Genomic DNA, 19,821 nt, shown 5'->3' with positions numbered 1-19,821 from the left:
AAAGTGATAATAAAAAATGAAAACCAATCCCTTCAAACTAATGTAGGACAATAATTTTAAATGGTCCTTTAAAAGGGTATGTCTGGGGCACCTGGGTGCCTCAGTTGGTTAAGTGTCTGACTTCGGCTCATGTCATGATCTCATAGTTGGTGGGTTCGAGTCCTGCTATCGGGCTCTGTGCTGACAGCTCAGAGCCAGAAGCCTACCTTGGATTCTGTGTCTCCCTCTCTCTGTGCCCCTCTCCTGCTCATGCTCTGTCTCGCGAAAATAAATAAATGTTAAAAAAATTTTTTTAAATAAAAGGATATGCTTATAGTTAGAAAACCATCTACAGCAGTCCTTAAATAGCAAGGCAGCTGTGATAAAAACAATGACTGATGATGAGAAATTCAAAGGCCTGGTCTGTTGTTAAGATACCAATGTTGACACTCTTCACATTTACCTTCTTTAATGCTTTTACTAAATCTGCATAATCGCCTGCTTCCAGTTTGGGGTTTTTCACTAGTACTTCTACAGCTTCCAGGGCTTCTTTTCTCTCTTGCCATTTTTTTGCCTCCTGCAAGACATAGTATGAGTCACTAGTAGAACAGAAAATAAGGCAAAATAAAACTCTATTTCTTGCATGCTCCTAATTCAAAGATATATAATTATTTTTTGTTTTCAGAAATTTTCTAAAGCTGGTTAAAAAACAAAATTGCAAAACTGTGTGGCCACTCAGAATGTTTTGCTCATATATATGTATAAAATTTTGTTCATACTTAATAGGTATTTTCATAACACTTCCTGACCTTAGAAGTTTTACAAGTAAAACAGTGGGATGCCACGGACTTTTCCTCCGCAATTTCTAGGCAAATGTTAGTAAGCAAGTGTTCCCCAGAAAAGCACCGCTAGAAAGCATGTCTAGCATTTCTCACAGGTGAAAGGAAGTTCCATACTGACATTAGAAGGATTAGAAAGACAATCCAATCATATAACCAACAACCAAAATTGTTCTAATATTGGAGATCAATTTTACATATTGGTGCTACAATACTATTTCTTTTGTTTTATCATCATAAAGTAGAAAAAACTTCACTAGATATCAATTAATCATTCAATAATGTTGAATACCCACTATTTGAACGAAATGGGGATATAAAGAAGATGACAAACTGGTCACCCTGCAGGAGATTACAGTGCAATTCAATTTACCAAATATTTGCTAATCAGAAGTTAACGGGGGACTGAAGGAAGTGACAGCAGAGCTAAGAAGGTCTTCCATAAATAAATAAGTATGAGGTCATGACCACCATGAAGAGAAGTACAAGCTGCTTTGGTGTTACAGCAAGAGGATTTAACCTACTTTAGACTAACAGGTAGGATCTCCCCTAAAAAGTGATTCTTACGGTGAGATCTAGAGGATCAAGAAGTATTATGGGGTGAATCAGGAGGAATGCGACAGGCAGCAAGAACAGCATATAACAAGGTCCACAGTTTAGGGGGGCAAGTGTGGCAGATCTGACACTGGAAGAAGTTCAGTATGACGGGAGCACAAGTGACAGTAAGTAGAGAAGCGGCTGGAAGATAAGCAGGGGCTTCAAACGTGCCATAGTTCACCTGAATGGCCACAGGGTGATTTTCAACATTATATTAAACTCATGGAACCACTCCAAGGATTTTAGTGAGGCAATGATATGGGAAGATTTTTATTTTAAAAAAATGACATTTTTTTTATTACATTAGGAAATATAATAGGAAGGAGGCAAGAGCAGAGACAGGGAGTCTTATAAGACTACTGTGGCACGTGGGGCAGGAGATGGTGGTGGTGGGCATAACTGCGTCTCTTTGGGGTCATTTAGTAAAGTCTGGAGACATTCTGATTCTCTGACTCGAGGAATGGTATTACTGATATCAGGTAAATGCCAGGGATGCTGCCAAACATCCTACAATACACAGGACAGCCCCTCAAAACCAAAAACTATCTGGTAAAAATGTCAACAGTGCCAAGGTCAGGGAACCCTGGGGTAAATTACTGGCAGTGGGATGGAGAAAAGGAGATGAATTTGAGAGATCGTTAAAGGTAAAACCGAGTGCTACAGTAGGTATATATACAAAGTAGTATGGGAACAAAGAAGCAACGGATTCATTTTTCTAGGGTAGAGATGGGGCGCAAGGGGGTATGCTAGGCAAGGGCTCCACAGAACACACTAATTATAATCAAGTAACTGTTTAACATGAAATACACAAAAGAAGGTTACCATTACTTACAATCTTGTCATAAAAGTCTTTGGGAAGTTTGGAAAGAATTTCTACTGCCTCCAATAGTTCATAAGCATCTATCTGTGGTACCTCATCACCATCATCACCACCTTCCGGAAGAAAAACAAATCTTAAAAATGGATGGAATGTTTTTACTTATCAAACAGTGATCACTCCTTTCACACCTGATTAAATCTCTATATAGAAGGTAATGCTATAAACAACTTCAATTGTATTAAAGGGCAGTCCCATGAAGTGTGCCTATGTTCTTGCGGTAGGGCCTGTCCTTACTAACTTCCATGGAAACCGGGGTTTAAAACGGGCTTACCTCCCTCAGCATCCCCACCAGCAGACTGTTGCTGTTCTAGTTTAGCTTCCAGTTCTTGCTGGGAACGCAGAAATCGACTTGGTTTAGGAGCACCTGTTGGCAATTTGACCCATTCCTCTTCTAGCTCTTTCAACTATAAATATCATAAAATATTTTTAAAATATGCCTACATCCTCACCATTACAGAACATACTTAACATTTATATTTACTAACATCAGAACCCAACTTCTTATTTATGTGGTTCTAACAAGGTAAACAAGAAATGATATATTTAAAGTGTCTACATTTGGTATACACCAAATACGTGTTTGACATAAGTCAAACTGACATTTTTACTACCTAAGATGTAGGACTAAGCACTTAGAAAAAAGATTAAAATCTACTTTTTAGGACACTCATTAGTTCATGAATTCAGATATATTTGTATTAAAGTCTCTAAAACTAATTGTAAATAAAAAACAGATAAAATGCATTTTGTCCAAATAGATATTAAGTCCTGCTACCCAACAGCATGGTAAAGGGATCTTTTAAACTGATACAGAGTCAAGATTGACATACTGGAATAACTGAATGCATGGTGTTTAACTTGAGAGGACAAGATAACATCAAAAACAGCTCTGCTGAGAAAAAAAAATCAAATGATTTCAAATTAAGAATGAAAAAATAATTATTTGTAAGGACAGAATATCAACAACAGGAAGGAAATATCTTCATATGACCTTATGCAAAGACAACCAAAAAAAATTTTTTTGTGCCTCACCTGGACAGAGTTTATATTTTGTAATGGGGGTCTCAGAGCATCCCGAATCCATCTGTAAATCTCCACAGCGATAAGTTTTGCTTCATCTCGAATAGCCTTTTCTCGAGACTCAAAGAGTTTTGGCAACACTTTGATAATTGGCTTAAGCAAGACGATTTTGGAACCAAATTCACTAGATGTGAAAAATTGTCAAAGAAACTTGTCAGCATGCAATCTACTTCGGTAGTAGTGTTTGTTCTAATAGACATTTCATATTTTCTAATTTTTTTGGCATTATAATTAAAATCACAAAGAGCTGTTTATACCTTTTTTAAAAAAATGTTTATTTATTCACTTTGAGAGAGAGTGCAAGCAGGAGAGGCGCAGAGAGAGGGAGAGAGAATCCTAGGCTGGCTCTGCACTGCTAGCACAGATCCCAATGCAGGGATCGAACTCAAAACCCGGAGATCATGACCTGAGCCAAAATCAAGAGGCAGATAATAAACTTACTGAACTGCCCACACACTGCTCAAACATAGTTTTGTACTTATTATATATTAGTACAGTTACACAGGTTGAGATATTTTAAAGTGGCTGGAAAAAAAAAGAAAGAAAAAGGAACTCATAACCATATGTTTTTAATTTTTAAAAATATTTATTTTTTTGAGAGCAAGAGAAAGAGAGAGAGTGAGTGAGAGCGGGGGAGGGCAGAGAGAGGAGACAAAGAATCTGAAGCACGCCCCAGGCTCCAAGCTGTCAGTACAGAGCCCAATGTGGGACTTGAATCCATGAATCATGACCTGAACCAAAGACAGATGCTCAACTGACTGAGCCACCCAGGAGCCCCCATTTGTTTTTTAAATTTGAATCCAAGTTAGTTAACATATAGTATAATGTTTTAGGAGTAGAATTTAGTGATTCATCACTTACATATAACACCCAGTGCTCATCCCAACAAATGCCCTCTTTAACCCTCATCACCCATTTAGCCCACCCCACCCCCCAAAACCCTGCCAGCAATCCTCAGTTTGTTCTTTGTGTTTAAGAGTCTATTATGGTCTATCTCCTATTTTTGTCTTATTTTTCCTTCCCTTCCCCTATGTTTATCTGTTTTATTTCTTAAATTCCATATATAAGTGAAATCATATGATATTTATCTTTCTCTAATTTCATTTAGCATAATACATTCTAGTTCCACCCACGTTTTTGCATATGGTAAGATTTCATCTTTTTGATCGCCAAGTAATATTCCAGTGTGTGTGTGTGTGTGTGTGTGTGTGTGTGTGTGTGTGTGTGTATACCACATCTTCTTTATCCATTCATCAGTTGATGGACATTTGGGCTCTTCCCATACTCTGGCTATTGCTGATAGAGCTGCTATAAACACTAGTGTGCATGTGCCCCTTCAAATCAGCAGTTCTGTATCCTCTAGATAAATACCTAGAAGTGCAATTCCTGGTTGTAGACTACTTCTATTTTTAATTTTTTGAGGAACCGCCATGCTGTTTGCCAGAGTGGCTGCACCAGTGTGCATTCCCACCAGCAGTGCAAAAGGGTTCCTCTTTCTCCATACCCACGCCAACATCTGTTGTTTCCTGAGTCATTAATTTTAGCCATTCTTACAGGTACCAGGTGGTATCTCATCATGGTTTTGATTTATAGTTCCCTGATGATGAGTGATGTTGAGTGTCTTCCTGTGTCGTTAGCCATCTGGATGTCTTGCTTGGAAAAGTGTCTGTTCATGTCTTTTGTCCATTTCTTCCCCGGATTATTTCTTTTTTGGATGTTGAATTTCATAAGTTCTTTATAGATTTTGGATACTAATCCTTTATCTGATATGTTATTTGCAAATATCTTCTCCTAGTCCATCGGTTGTCTTTTAGTTTTGTTGATTGTCTCCTTTGCTGCACAGAAACATTTTATCTTGATGAGGTCCCAAGAGTTCATTTTTGCTTTTGTTTCCCTTGCCATATCTATGTTTAGATGTCACTCTTCCAAGATATTATGTAATGTCTATGGTCCAAAATGATATACATATTTTTAACTAACCTTCTAGGTAACCATATTAGGGATAATTCAGATCTATAAAGGACCAAATGTGTATTATCTTAAGTATATATGTATATGCATCTAAAAGCTTAAAAATATAAACAAATCACTTTATACATATTTATGAGTGACATCTACTTTCAATAAATTTTTAATAGTTTTTATGATTAAGGTGGTTCACTCAAAATTGACAGCTCACTAATCCTGGTGGGTATTTCATTCCCGACTTCGAAGCTATCACCCTGTAACTCCAGGCAACCTAAATCTCTCTTTGCTTCAGTTTTTCATGTGGAAAACAGTTGCATTCTGACTTCTTTAAAAGGTAGCACATTTAACCTTATGTATCTGTCACATTTTATATTTTTAAGTTCCTAACTGGCCAAATTTAGCTTTCTGAGTCACTGCTAACATTTCTGCATAGCAAGTTCTAGAGCAAGAGGGGTTTAGTTATGAAAGAACACGGACATTCCATAGTAGAACTCATATACAGTTGAACCTTGAACGCAGGTTTGAATTATGTGGCTCCATGCATATTTTTTTTCATATGTAGAATTTTTATAGTACAATATGCAAATGTATTTTCTCTTCCTTATATTTTCTTAGTAACATCTTCTTTTCTCTAGTTTATTTTAAGAATACAGTATATAATAAGATAACATATAAAATATACGTTAATTAACTATTTATGTTATTGGTAAGGCTTCCAGTCAACAGTAAGCTATTAGTAGTTAAGTTTGGGGGAAGTCAAAAGTTATACACAGATTTTTGACTGCATGGAGTCAGCACCCCTAGCACCAGTGTTGTTCAAGGGTCAACTTATTTATCTTCTATACACAAACACAACAAAAATTTTCAGTATAGCTACTGACATACTCCAAAAGGTAAGAGAAGATGGAAAATACTCTACTTCAGAAATGATATTTAAAGAGGTTATGTAAATAACCTGGTATATCAACCACAGCATGGTTATGTAAATAGTTTAGATGTAACATGAAAATAAAGTAGATGATCTCCAAGATTTCCTTTAAAATCCTCTTTATTTTAATAGAAAAGAACATCTTAACTTGGCTCAGCCAACCTTTAAGACTAAAAGGAAAATAAGAACTTAGGGTTATGAGATAATCATTGCCATGCTTGAAGAACCTAACATTTGGGATCTCTGTGTTTTTCTTTACATTACTATGGTTTAATCATAATTTTCTTTTCTTTCTTTCTTTTTTTTCTTTTTTTTTTTTCCACTCTCCTGGCCTATTGAAAGATGTAAGAAAAACCTATGGAACAGGTCTACATGAAAAGCAGATACCTTAACAAAACAAAACCTAATCTTGATACTAAATACATTACTATAGAAAATCACCTAGGTTCTAGAAGCCTGCTTTAGGGGCCACAGAACATTTTTGATTTCCTGAAGCTATCACTAACACAGATAGTATGGGGAAACTCTGGAACCTAGGACTGAAGAGTTAGAAGCTGTCTAATTCTAGCATAGATTCTGAGATGCATTAGGGCAAATAAAGAACTAAACTGGGAGGGAACTGAACAACATCCGTAAGGAAGACAAAAGAAGATATACCTAACTTGCTCTTTTTCTATAGTTACTCTCCCAGTCAGCTTAAAAGTAAAATAACCAAGGGGCGCCTGGGTGGCTCAGTCGGTTAAACCTCCGACTTCAGCTCAGGTCAGATCTCACGTTCCTGGGTTCGAGCCCCGCGTCAGGCTCTGTGCTGACAGCTAGCTCAGAGCCTGGAGCCTGCTTCCAGTTCTGCGTCTCCTTCTCTCTCTGCCCCTCCCCCTCTCATGCTTTGTCTCCCTCTGTATCAAAAATAAAACATTTAAAAAAAATTTAAAAAGTAAAATAGCCAGAGTTTATAGCATTTTGGATTAGAATCTTTTGGTTGAAGGTATATTATAGTATATATACATTTTTATTATGAGTTCCATTACTAAGGACCAGAACATACTTACTGAGATAAGCACAGTTTTAATAACCAAGTCAATTCACTAAATTTCTAAGATGATAAAACTGAGCACACTATGTACTACTCAAAAAAACATACCTACTATACATTATACTAGGCTTGAAATGAGGAAAAACTTATCACACAAAAATCTAAGTGAGAGTCTAATTTTATAAAAGAACATCAGGAACCAAGTGAAAAATAACATAAAAGTTTAAGACTTATAAATTGAAGATCATTTAACAAAATATAAGAATTTTGATATTTCCATGTAAGATAAACACCAAAAGAAACATTTCCTCCAAGAAGTAGGTCATACACAAAATCACAAGTGAGCTAAGTTGGGATGATCTTTGCTTTACTCCCATAGATCGCACATTCAGGATTTCACTAGAACTGAACTTTCTAAAGTTTCTCATGTGGACAGTATTGAGGACAGGATGTCAGGTTAGAAGGACTGCCAGATCAGAACACACCAGTGTTCAGATTTCCACACCAAATTATAGCCACCTGTTCCTGAAAGAAATCTCATTCATGAAAAACGTCACTGTCAAACAACAAGAAATTCTAGTGTTTGAAAATAACTTATTACGTAAGGGTTAAAGTTATTTTCTATTTGCTATTGCTGTGCTTCTGTTTAAAGGCATAGGGCATTCCACTTTACTAAAAAGGAATCTGAACAAAGGTTTGCTTTGGCTAATAAACTGTCTTTAGCCAATATTCCAAAGTACATTAATACATGCTTGAGGATAACAAGAGAAGAAGAGGTGCTTAAACTTTCTGAGGAGTTTTTCCTCAAAAAGGCCAATTTGTAATTGGAGAGCAAGCCAGAAACATCCCCTGCTCATCTTCATTAGAAGGGGATTTTAGATAAAATAACTATGCAACACCACTTGAAGGCCAAAATTACTAACAGAGAGCACCAAACTTGAGGAACGACTTCAGCTTTCCCAGGTCAGTTTTCCTGGCTGGTGTGGCATCCCAAGTCAAGTCCAGCAGTTTTCATTTCCGTTTAAGGCAGGAACTCAAACTCAGTTGAGATATTCTAGTTAATAGCACCAAAGCAAAATGTCTTACCTTAAGGCTTTCCTCAGTGTCTCTATGCAGGCCACTACAATCTTGGGGTTCTTGTTGTCTAGGCCTTTCAGGAGCTCTTCTTGCACAGCCTCTCCTTTCTCAATCTCTATGTACATCAGACAGATCTCAATGCCTAGTTCCTTGGCTTTGGCTTTGGGCTGGTTGAACACTTTACTTACGACACCTGACACAACTTCTCCTGTGGTTCTGCAATACAGAATACAAACACCAGCACCATCACACACTCACAAACACTTCCGTAGGAAGAGGTGGAAAAGGTCATGGGGTGGGGGTGGGGGGCAATAACAAATACTTTTTTAAATCCTTGGAAATAAAGTAAATGAGTTTCTAATTTTTAAATTTATGTTTAAGAAGATGAAAGATAAACTTAATGCAAATCATAAAAGTTTAAGATGTATCACACCAGGCAATAACACAGAACCATAGTTTCTGTTTATAAATATAAGAAAATTGAACAAGAAAGCAAAAATCTCTTGAAATCCCATTACCCAGAGAAAACTTACTTCACCTATTTGGTTTTCATCCATTGAGATCTCTATTTATGCAGAGAAGATGTGTATATTATCTATCTATCTAGATAATACATCTAGATAGATATATACACACAGATATATTTCACAAAAATAAGATTACAGAGTTCTTGCTTTTTGAAAAATCTTTAAAAGGTCATTTTAAACATTTCTAAAGAATATCTTCACAGAGGGAATGGATATGTACCTTTAAACAAAAAGTTGCTCTTAACTCCTTGGCAAGACTTTATAGTAACTTTAATGCTGTGAGTCTTTTCTAAATTAAATAAAACCTGCACCATTGGAAATTAGAGGAATCAAGTGGGTTGAGACTACATGTATTTGTCAAAAAAGTTTCCGCTATAAAAAGATAAAAAAAGCAATGGTCCCATTAATGGCAAAGGAAACTCAGTGATGTTGGTAATAAAACTGTCAAATTAATGATGGTCTTTATTGTATAATCTCTGAAGTAAGTCAAGTAGATGTTTCTTATGCAATTACGTAAAGGGTTTTCCCCTCCTTTTTCTTGTATGATGGGCTCCTTTCAAGGACATTGAGATAGCATTGGAAAATCAGGTCTATGAGGTATGGGAGTGTGGGTGATCGGAAACCTCTGTCACCTACGACTCAAGTCAAACTGGCCAGGAGCCATGGAAGCTGTTGAGTGAGCACCACCTCTCCCAAAAGCGAAAAACGCCTAATAACCACAGAGAGAAGTGTTTCTAAGATCACCCAACTGGGAAGCTTTGTAGAAGGAGATTTTTGTAACGCCCAAATGTTTTCAGTGAAATTCTGGTAATTCCCTTCCTAACACCCTCCAGTTTCTTCTACAAGTTACTTGAGATTTTCTCTCTAGTTTAAAGTAATTCCCATTACAAAATGGTCAAGAGGAAATTCACTTCCTCATCAAACCTTAAGATAAAAAACTAAAGATTTCATTTCTAATAGGCTCCTCTTTAGAGATATCATGTACTATTTAGATTTGAGAGCAGATAAAACCCGAATGAAAAACAAGTATCAACGAGCTTTGAAGAAAATGATTATCTCCCAAAAGTGCTAATAACTAAGGACAATGATCCTTACCCCACGTAGTACCAGACAAGGGTTTTTACCAGAAGAGTTGGGAAAAAAACCTACTTACTTTCCTGCTACATGGGCATTTTCAACATACACGAGCGCAGCTTCTAACCCTTTCAGCTGAACCACTGCATTGGAATCAGTCACGAATTTTTTGATCAGTCCTAAAAATTTAGACCATTCTGGGCTCTTTTCATCCTTTATTTTCTGGAAGATCTTCAGGGCTTCTTCATATCCGCTTAACCTTGCTTTCCAGAGCTAAAAGAAAAGTATTTTGAAACAAAACATAATTTAATGAGATTATCATCTACTGTTAATTGGAGAAGGGGGGGTGGATGACTACCCTATACCAACTAATTTGAACAAAGGACTCCATGATTAGAAACAAAAAAGGAATTTAAGAAATTCAGAGTTTTCAAAGAGAATTAGCTAATAAAATTTTTCTTTTAAGTGTGTAATATTTGCAATATTCTTCCAAGGCCAGCCCGAATTCCTAACAGCCCACTATAAATCTATCTCACTCTGTATCCAAGTGTTAGTTTTTACTTCTGTGTAATATGCAATTTGTAATTAAAGATGTAACGATTCGAAAACGAAAAATCACCCTGCTGAAACGGCCTCGTCTCCAAAGCACGCTGTTTCTCAGTCGTATCGTGTAATCATTAGGCAGCTCTCTGCTATCCTATAACGTGGGAGTGCTCACAAAACAAGCCAATGACACTAAAATCGGAGCTCCAGAAAAGTCTTACCTTGTGTTCACATTTCTGATCAACCGGCAGTTTCATCCACTCACTGTCATCTCCCATTGTGCTTCCAGCTTCTCCTCAGAATTAAGTGTAATTCCTGGACAGACAAAAATTGGTACCTAGTAAATCTAACAATCAAGCAGTCTTAGAAGACAACATGATTTTTGTGAGATTATTATTTTACCATGCATGCACCAATAAGAGTGAAAAAGCTCATTTTTTGGTCAAATGTCCACTTAATTCCATTAACAGAATATTTTAAAAGTGAAAGAAAAAAGTTAATAGAAAAAAATTGACATAAAAGGGGGTCTGGGTGGCTCAGTTGGTTAAGCTTCCAACTTCGGTTCAGGTCATAATCTCATGATTCTTAGGTTTGAGCCCTGTGTCGGGCTCTGTGCTGACAGCTCAGAGCCCGGAGCCTGCTTCAGATTCTATGTCTCCCTCTCTCTCTGTTCTTTCCCTGCTCATACACTCTCTCTCAAAAATAAATAAAAGATTTAAAAAAATAAAAACTACATATGGGTCCCTGGCTAGCTTAGTAAGAGCATATGACGCCTGAATCTTAGGGTCATGAGTTTAAGCCTCATGCTGGGCATAGAGCTTACTTTTTTTTTTTAAAGTTTATTTATTTTGAGAGAGAGAGAGAGAGAGAGAGAGAGAGAGAGAGAGAGAGAGAGGGAGACAGAGAATGGGGGAGGGGCAGAGAGAGAATCTCACTGACAGTGCAGAGCCCAATGCTAAGGTCAAACTCACAAACCATGAGATCATGACCCAGGCTGAAGTCAGATGGTCAAATGAGTCACCCAGGTGCCAGGAGGTAAGAGATTACTTACAACAAACTAACTAAATCAAAATTGAAAAAAAATCTAAATGAATTTAGAAAGGACAAATATTTGTTTTTAAAAAATGCTTATATATATATATTTTCCCAAATGGGAACTTGCTCAGAGCCTGCAGCCTGCTTCCAATTCTGTGTCTCTGTCTCTCTCTGCCCATCCCCTGATCACACTGTCTCTTTCTCTCTCAAAAATAAATATTAAAAAAATTTAAATCCTGAATGAACTATATTTTTATAAACTTTATATCCCTTTTTAGTTAGATTTATACACAACATTCTTTTAAAAGCTTTAAGCTATTCATTTAACTAACACCTTTTTCTTACTTTTTTAAAATTCTAGATGTGCATGTGGGGGAGGGGCGGGGGGGTGTGGAGAGAGAATCCCAAGCAGACTTCACGCTGTCAGAGCAGTGGCCGACCGACCGAAGGCTCAATCCGACAAATCATGAGATCATGACCTGAGCCAAAAAACAACTTTTTCCCCTGATTATAAAAGTAATATATGTCAACTGTAGAAAATCTGGAAAGTACAGAAAATACATAAGGAAGGAAAGTATTAAAACACAGTTTTAGGGGCACCTGAATGGCTCAGTCAGTTAAGCATCTGACTCTTGGTTTCAGTTTAGGTCATAATCTCACAGTTTTATGAGTTCAAGCCCAGTGTCGGGGTATGTGCTGGCAGCGCGAAGCCTGCTTGGGATTTCTCTCTCCTTCTCTCTCTGCCCCTCTCCCACTCATGCTGCCTGTGTCTCTCTCAAAATAAATGAGTAAACTTAAAAATTTTTTAATTAAAAAATAAAACACAATTTTAGGTGTAACAGGGTGGCTCAGTTAAGCGTCTGACTCTTGATTTTGGCTCAGGTCATGATCTCATGGTTCATGGAATGAAGCCCAGAACTGGGCTCTGTGGTGCTTGATAGTATGAGGCCTGTTTGGGATTCTCTCCCTCTTTTTCTCTGCCCTTCCCCAGCTCATGTGTGCTTGCATTCTCTAAATAAATACTTAAGAAACTCCACAATTTCAGGGCACCTGGGTGGCTCCGTCAGTTAAACATCCGACTTCAGCTCAGGTCATGATCTCATGGTCCATTGGTTTGAGCCCCATGTCAGGCTCTGGGCTGACATCTCAGAGCCTGGAACCTGCTTTGGATTCTGTGTTTCCATTTCTCTCTGACCTTCCCCTGCTCTCTCTCTCAAAAATAAACATTAAACATTTTTTTAAAAACCCCACAATTTCACCACCAATTATTAACCGTGACAAGCACTGAATGTACATCCACTTGAATCCTTTCAGAGTTTTTCAATGAACATGCAATGTATAAATGAAATGAAAAAGACAAGTATAATCTTCTTGGAATCTTTTCCTCATATAGCCACAAATATTTTCCCGTTTGAGAACATGATGTTTAAAAAAAATTTTTTTTTAATGTTTATCTTTGAGAGAAACAGAGCAGGAGCATGGGAGGGGCAGAGAGAGAGGGAGACAGAGAATCCAAAGCAGGCTCCAGGCTCCAGGCCAGGGCTCCAACCCATGAGCTGGGAGTTCATGACCTAAGCCGAAGTCAAAGTCAGATGCTCAACCAACTGAGCCACCCAAGCACCTGAGAACATGATATTTAAAGGTTGTAACAAAAGTATTAGTCTTAACAGTGGACACTTCAACTGTTTCCAATTTTTCAGTATTATATATAATGTAGAAGGATATTGTTTATCTCTCCATCCCCAGACCAAGTCTAACATAAAATATACCTTCAATAAATATTTAACATATACCTTGATGGTGTCTGCTATGAATTGAGTATTGTGCAAAGTACTGTTTAAACATGTTGACTCACTTTGTACTAACAACGACTACATGAAAGAAATAGATTCTGTTTTACACACTAGACTAATAAAATTTAAGTAATTTGTCTAAAACAACAAAACTGGGATCACATTAAAATTCAAAATCTATGCCTCTTACTTTACAACTTGTTCCCTCCCATCAAAATGTAAGGAATATCCCAGTGAAAGCTATATACTCAAAGACTTAAGTTTAGTAGAGTAATGGAACTTCCATTAAGACATTTCTGCCAAACCCCCAGAACCCTGAGAAATAGCAGTGTGCTTTAGAGTATGAGTCAAACCTTAATGGCAATTCTGCAGTAATGACAGGAGATAAAGTAGTACAGCAGTTTGTAAAGTAGTATGGTATTACCTAAGTTGAAGAGGCTCCAACTTCATTCCTAGATGTGTGAATATGTGTGTGTGTGTGTGTATATCTCCTAGGAATTGATGCCAACTATACCAGAAGATCTATATAAGACATTCACAGCAATGTTGTTTATAAAAGCCAAAAGTTGAAAACACTTCACAAGTTCATCAAAAAGAGAATGAATAGTGGAATACTCATTGAGTGCAATATTATATGGCAATGGAAAAGAATGAACTATGTCATGCTTTTCAAACTCTTTAATGACAATCTTTAAAAATTTCTAGCAATCCCTATCAAAATAGCACCAGCATTCTTTACAGAACTAGAACAATCCTAAAATTTGTATGGAAGCAAAAAAGACCTCAAGTAGCCAAAGCAATCTTGAAAAAGAAAACCAAAGCTGGAGGCATCATAATCCTGAACTTCAAGCTGTATTACAAAGCTGTAATCATCAAGACAGTATGCTACTGGCACAAAAACAGACACTCAAATCAATGGAACAGAAGAGAGAACCCAGAAATGGACCCACAAACCTATGGCCAACTAATCTCTGACAAAGCAGGAAAGACTATCCAGTGGAATGAAGACAGTCTCTTCAGCAAATAGTGCTGGAGCCACCAGTATCGTGGACAGCGACAGAAGAATGAACCTGGACCACTTTCTTACGATACACAAAAATAAACTAAAAATGGATCAAAGACCTAAACATAAGACAGGAAGCCATCAAAACCTAGAGAAGAAAGTAGGCAAAAACCTCTTTGACCTCGGCCATAGCAACTTCTTACTCAACACACCTCCTGAGGCAAGGGGAAAAAAAGCAAAAATGAACTATTGGGACCTCATTAAAATAAAAAGCTTCTGCACAGCGAAGGAAACACTCAACAAAACTAAAAGGCAACTGATAGAATGGGAGAAGATATTTGCAAATGACATGTCAGAGAAAGGGTTAGTATCTAAATTCTATAAAAAACTTATTAAACTCAATACCCAAAAAAACAAATAATCCAGTGAAGAAATGGGCAAAAGTCATGAACAGACACTTCTCCAAAAAAGACATCCAGATGGCCAATTGACACATGAAAAGATGCTCAACATTACTCATCATCAGGGAAATAAAACCAAAAGCATCATGAGATACCACCACATACTTGTCAGAATGGCAAACATTAACAACTCAGGCAACAACAGATGTTGGTGTGGATATGGACAAAGGGGAAGCCTTTTGAACTGCTGGTGGGAATGCAAACTGGTGCAGCCACTCTGGCAAACAGTATGGAGATTCCTCAAAAAATTAAAAATAGAACTACCTTACGACCTAGCAATTGCACTACTAGGAATTTATCCAAGGGATACAGGTGTGCTGTTTCGAAGGGGCCGTGCACCCCAGTGTTTATAGAGATGCTATCAACAGTAGCCACAGTATGGAAAGATCCCAAATGTTCATTGATGGATGAATGGATAAAGAACATGTGGTATGTATAGACAATGGAGTATTACTTGGCAATCAAAAAGAATGAAATCTTGCCATTTGCAACTATATGGATGGAACTAGAGGGTATTATGCTAAATTAGTCAGAGAAAGACAAATATCTTATGACTTCACTCATATGAGGAATTTAAGATACAAAACAGATGAACATAAGGGAGGGGAAGTAAAAATAATATAAAAACAGGAAGGTGGACAAAACATAAAAACACTCAATGAAAGCTTTCAACACATTTCTAACCAAGAGAATGTGAACTGTCACTATCTGACTGTCAGTATTCTGTAAGTTCACTGCAATACTTTTTCATGTTTTCTTGTTGGTTCCTTTTAGAAACACGAAAAAAAAATCTACCCCAACTGCTTAATATAAAATTTAGATGCCATTGTATTATATTTTCTGAAATGGCTTCTACTATTTATTTGCCCGAGTTTTTAAAAATAGGGGTTTATGGTTTTGGTTTTTATTCAAAGGAAAGGCGTGTTTCAAACCCAAACTTCCCCAGCAATTGAAATAATGGATTCTGTGTCTGTTTATGTATGTGGCACTTGGGACTCCTGCTCTATCTTTCTGTTTGTCTTCTTCCTGGATTTATATATAAAGAGAGAGAGAGAGAGAGAGAGAAAAAAAAGAGGACTTATCCACTAATTTTCTTCCCTATTTTCATTTTATTAAAAAAAAATTTTTTTTAATATTTATTTTTAGAAGACAGAGAGAGACCGAGCATGTGCAGGGGAGGGGCAGAGAGAGGGAGACACAGAATGCGAAGCAGGCTCCAGGCTTGGAGCTGTCAGCACAGAGCCCAATAACGAAGATATTATGACCTGAGCTGAAGTTGAATGCTTAAGGGACTGAGCCATCCAGGTGCCCCTAATTGTTTTCATTTTAAAATTAACTTTAGAATTTAATGTTTTACACCTACAAGAAAATATACACAGTATGTGAGTTAGGAAGCATTATAATAAAATTGACCCACTGACCTAACACCCAGTCTAAAAATTAGAACACTACCATTATTGGAGTGCCTGGGTGGCTAAGTCAGCCATCTGTCTGACTCTTGATTTCAGCTGAGGTCACCATCTCGCGGTTCGTGGGTTTGAGCCTATGTTGGGCTCTGCATTGACTACGCAGGGCCTGGTTGTGATACTTTTCTCTCCCTCCCTCTCTGCTCATCCCCTGCTTGTGCTCTCTCTCACAATAAATAAATAAACTTAAAAAAAAACACCCAAAAACCCAAACACTGCCATTATTATTACTGCACCTGGGCATTCCTTCTCCCACAGAAGCGCTTTCCTGGAGTTGATTTAGTTCTATGTCATAGTAACAGTCACACATCCTAACCAATAAAATTAACTGTGCTTGTTTGTAAGCTTTAGAAAAATATTATCTGTATGTTGTCTTCCATGACTTACTTTTTTCATTCAATATTTCATTTGTAAAATTCACCCGTGTGTGTGTGTACTATAGTGCAAAGCTACTCAAAACATGGGGCTTATGTACGTATCATTCGGAGACAAGTACAGAAATGGATAGTGGTTTAGAAACTGCCATAGCATCTGACTTCTTTTATTATGGTGGTTTGAGGATCTGAAAAAAGTTCAACAACCTAAAGTATAAAATGCAACACAGAACGTAAAAAGATATAAAGTCAGGCTGGAAAGTAAGTCAAGATCAGACCCTGGAAGATCTTGTGAGCAATGTTAAGGAATGTGGACTTTATCCTAAATGTAAAATGAAAGTTTGAAGACCCATGAATAGGAAATATTACATATGCTATCAAACTTGTATTTCATTGAAAAATTTTTAAAATGTTTTATTTATTTTGAGGGGGGAGGGTCAGAGAGAGAGGGAGACAGAGAACCCCAAGCGCGCTCTGGGATATCAGTGCAGAGCCAGAGGCAGGGCTCGATCTCATGAATCATGAGATTATGATCTGAGCTGAAATCAAAAGTCAGATGCTTCACCAACTGAGCCACCCAGGGACCCCCAAACTTGCATTTTTTGAAGACCATATGTTGTACATGTAAAAAGTAATGTAAAGAATGATTTGGAAGGCAGTAACAATGGAGGGAAATCAATTAGAATACAGTGATCTAAATCAAAGATGATGGTGGCCTGCACCTAAGGATGGCAAGACTGTGCATTTTTTGCTCCTTAAAGGTAAAATGGAATTAATACATGTAATATGCCACTTTGTCTTAGAATGTACAAAGTGGCGGGGAGGGGTGCCTGGGTGGCTCAGTTGGTTACACATCCGACTTTGGCTCAGGTTATGATCTCAAGGCTCCTGAGTTCAAGTCCTGTGTCAGATTCTGTGCTGACAGCTCAGAGCCTGGAGCCCCTGGTTTGGATTCTGTGTCTCCCTCTCTCTCTGCCCCTCCCTCACTCATGCTCACTCTTGTGCTCTCTCTCTCTCTAAAGTAAAATAAAAACATTTTTAAAAATTAAAAAAAAAGAGTATACAAAAGGGGTTCTTTTTTGTGCTATAGGCCTCTGGTAAAGTCACAGACACCTTCTTCAGAATATTTTTTAATGCATAAAATAAGATACGTAAGATTATGTCAAATAATTTTGAAACATAATTGTTCATTAAATGCTATCAAAATATTTATTTTAAAAGTGAATAACATTTTAAATGAATTTCTCCATTCATTAAAAAAAATCTAGTAGCAAGTACATTACTGTCATTACTATAATTCTGAAGTTATAATTAACAAAAATATTTTGATATATTATATAACAATGCGATCATGAAAATTACTTCCATTGGTAACCAATACACAGGTCATTCCAACATTATTGTGGCTTATGACCTACATTCTTCACTGAAGAAAATGCTAAAATTTCAGTTAGATGTTTAGTAAGAATAAAGACGCAATTATTTTTCCTTCCAAGTTCATAGAATCCCTGAATTCTAACCCCAGGTTAAACTCTCTTGGTCTATGACCTTCCAAATCCTATGGTAACATGAAAACTCCTTACTTTTAAAGACTTTAAGGCACTGTTTACAATAGTCCCAAAGTCCCCATTTAAAATAGTTAATACCTCAAATATTTCAATAGTACTTTATATTTTACAAGTATTTTTACAATAATTTTCTTATGTGAGGATCTAGCGAGGAAGATATTTAATCACTTCTACATATTTCACCAAGCACACTGTTTTAGTACCTCATTGGGTTTTCTTTCTTTTTTGTATTATTCTTACTCATGCAGACCTTTCTTACTAAACCTACCAAAAGATTCTCTTGAGCAAGAACTTTTTGTCCTATTAATCTCTATCCTCACAATGCTGAAAGAATAACATGAAATAAAGCAAACATCTATCTTCTTTAGTGTCTTGCCCAAGGTCACTTAAGTAGGAGAAACTGGCCTAGAAGAGATTCTTGAAGCCTAGTTTGTTGAATTTCTTACAGTTTATCTACATATGGTTTCTAGATGATCTACAGTGAAAACTATTCAACCTTTATCAATAAGATGGTTTATTTTGGTGATTACCTAATCCAGTTCATTTAAAAAATATATTTATTTATTTTTGAAAGAAAGAAAGATTGTGAGCAGGGAGGGGCAGAGAGAGAGGGAGACACAGGATCCAAAGAAAGCTCCAAGCTCTGAGCTGTCAGCATAGAGCCTGACAAGGGGCTCGAACCCATGAACTGCAAGATCATGACCCAAGCTGAAGTCTGACGCTTAACCAACTGAGCCACCAGGTTCCCCTTATCTAATTCAGTTAAAAAATAAAGAGAAAAATAAATGAAAGAAAATATAAGGAGTAAATGGGCATAATGTGAAAAACAATTTTATTTGCCTCTTTCAAAATGACTTAGGTAACTTAGAGCTGGTAAGGGGAAATCATCCCAAATCAGCAGCTACCTCTAATAATCAAGCGTACCTACCCAACTGGGCCTTAAAACATGGTCAACCTGCCTTTGAATAAGAATGGAATGACTCCAGTTTTAATTATAATTTGAGATTATTCATGCAGTCCAACCCTACCCTCTGAAAGCTCTTAATTCCACTGAGAGATGGCTCTACTAATTGATTAAAAAAAAAAACAACAACAACCTTTCCTTGAGATTAATAAAAAACAAACGGATGGTAGACTCTGGAGGCTATAATTCATATTTGTTCTGAATTTCTGACTATAATTTTAGAACATCTGGGGAAGTGATCTTTAAAGTGACCACTTGCTTGAAAGCTGAATTTTGAAAATTTTAACTGGTCATGATCACAAAGGAAAGTAAAGACCTTGGGTACATCCAAAACATATACAGGAAGTAATGAAGAGGAACCTCAGAGTCAGTTTAAAATAGACCACATGTAAAATAAATGTAACAATTTCATGAAAAGTCAGGTAAGTTAAAGGCCTGAATAATTTCTTTAGAGGAATGTAGTACTGTTTTAAATAGACACAGCAAACTGAAACCAAACTAACATTCACAATAGCCAAAGAACAGGAACCACCCAAATGTCCATCCATTGATGAATACGGAAAATCCACACAATAAAATGTTATTCAATAATAAAAAGACATGAAGTACTATACAGAACTCCTAAAACTCAA

The 19,821-nt window shown here is 36.9% G+C and overlaps 1 protein-coding gene across 3 annotated transcripts in view; it reads right to left on the bottom strand.

Moving 5' to 3' along the window:
* The window catches only part of CKAP5 (cytoskeleton associated protein 5), a 112,221-nt gene that overhangs the window by 52,747 nt on the left and 39,653 nt on the right, over window positions 1-19,821 (bottom strand). For all 3 annotated transcript variants that reach the window (XM_029956720.1, XM_029956722.1, XM_029956721.1), the window contains exons 2-8: window positions 10,747-10,840; window positions 10,062-10,255; window positions 8,391-8,597; window positions 3,328-3,499; window positions 2,567-2,699; window positions 2,248-2,348; window positions 443-556 (exon numbers count right to left, since the gene is read on the bottom strand). In XM_029956720.1, coding sequence (XP_029812580.1) covers window positions 443-556; window positions 2,248-2,348; window positions 2,567-2,699; window positions 3,328-3,499; window positions 8,391-8,597; window positions 10,062-10,255; window positions 10,747-10,803 — 978 coding nt within the window. In that variant the 5' untranslated portion in view covers window positions 10,804-10,840. The remainder of the gene's footprint in view (window positions 1-442; window positions 557-2,247; window positions 2,349-2,566; window positions 2,700-3,327; window positions 3,500-8,390; window positions 8,598-10,061; window positions 10,256-10,746; window positions 10,841-19,821) is intronic.

Source organism: Suricata suricatta, chromosome 11, assembly GCF_006229205.1.
Source record: "Suricata suricatta isolate VVHF042 chromosome 11, meerkat_22Aug2017_6uvM2_HiC, whole genome shotgun sequence".
NCBI lineage: Eukaryota > Metazoa > Chordata > Mammalia > Carnivora > Herpestidae > Suricata > Suricata suricatta.
This window is presented reverse-complemented; position numbering and strand designations above follow the sequence as displayed.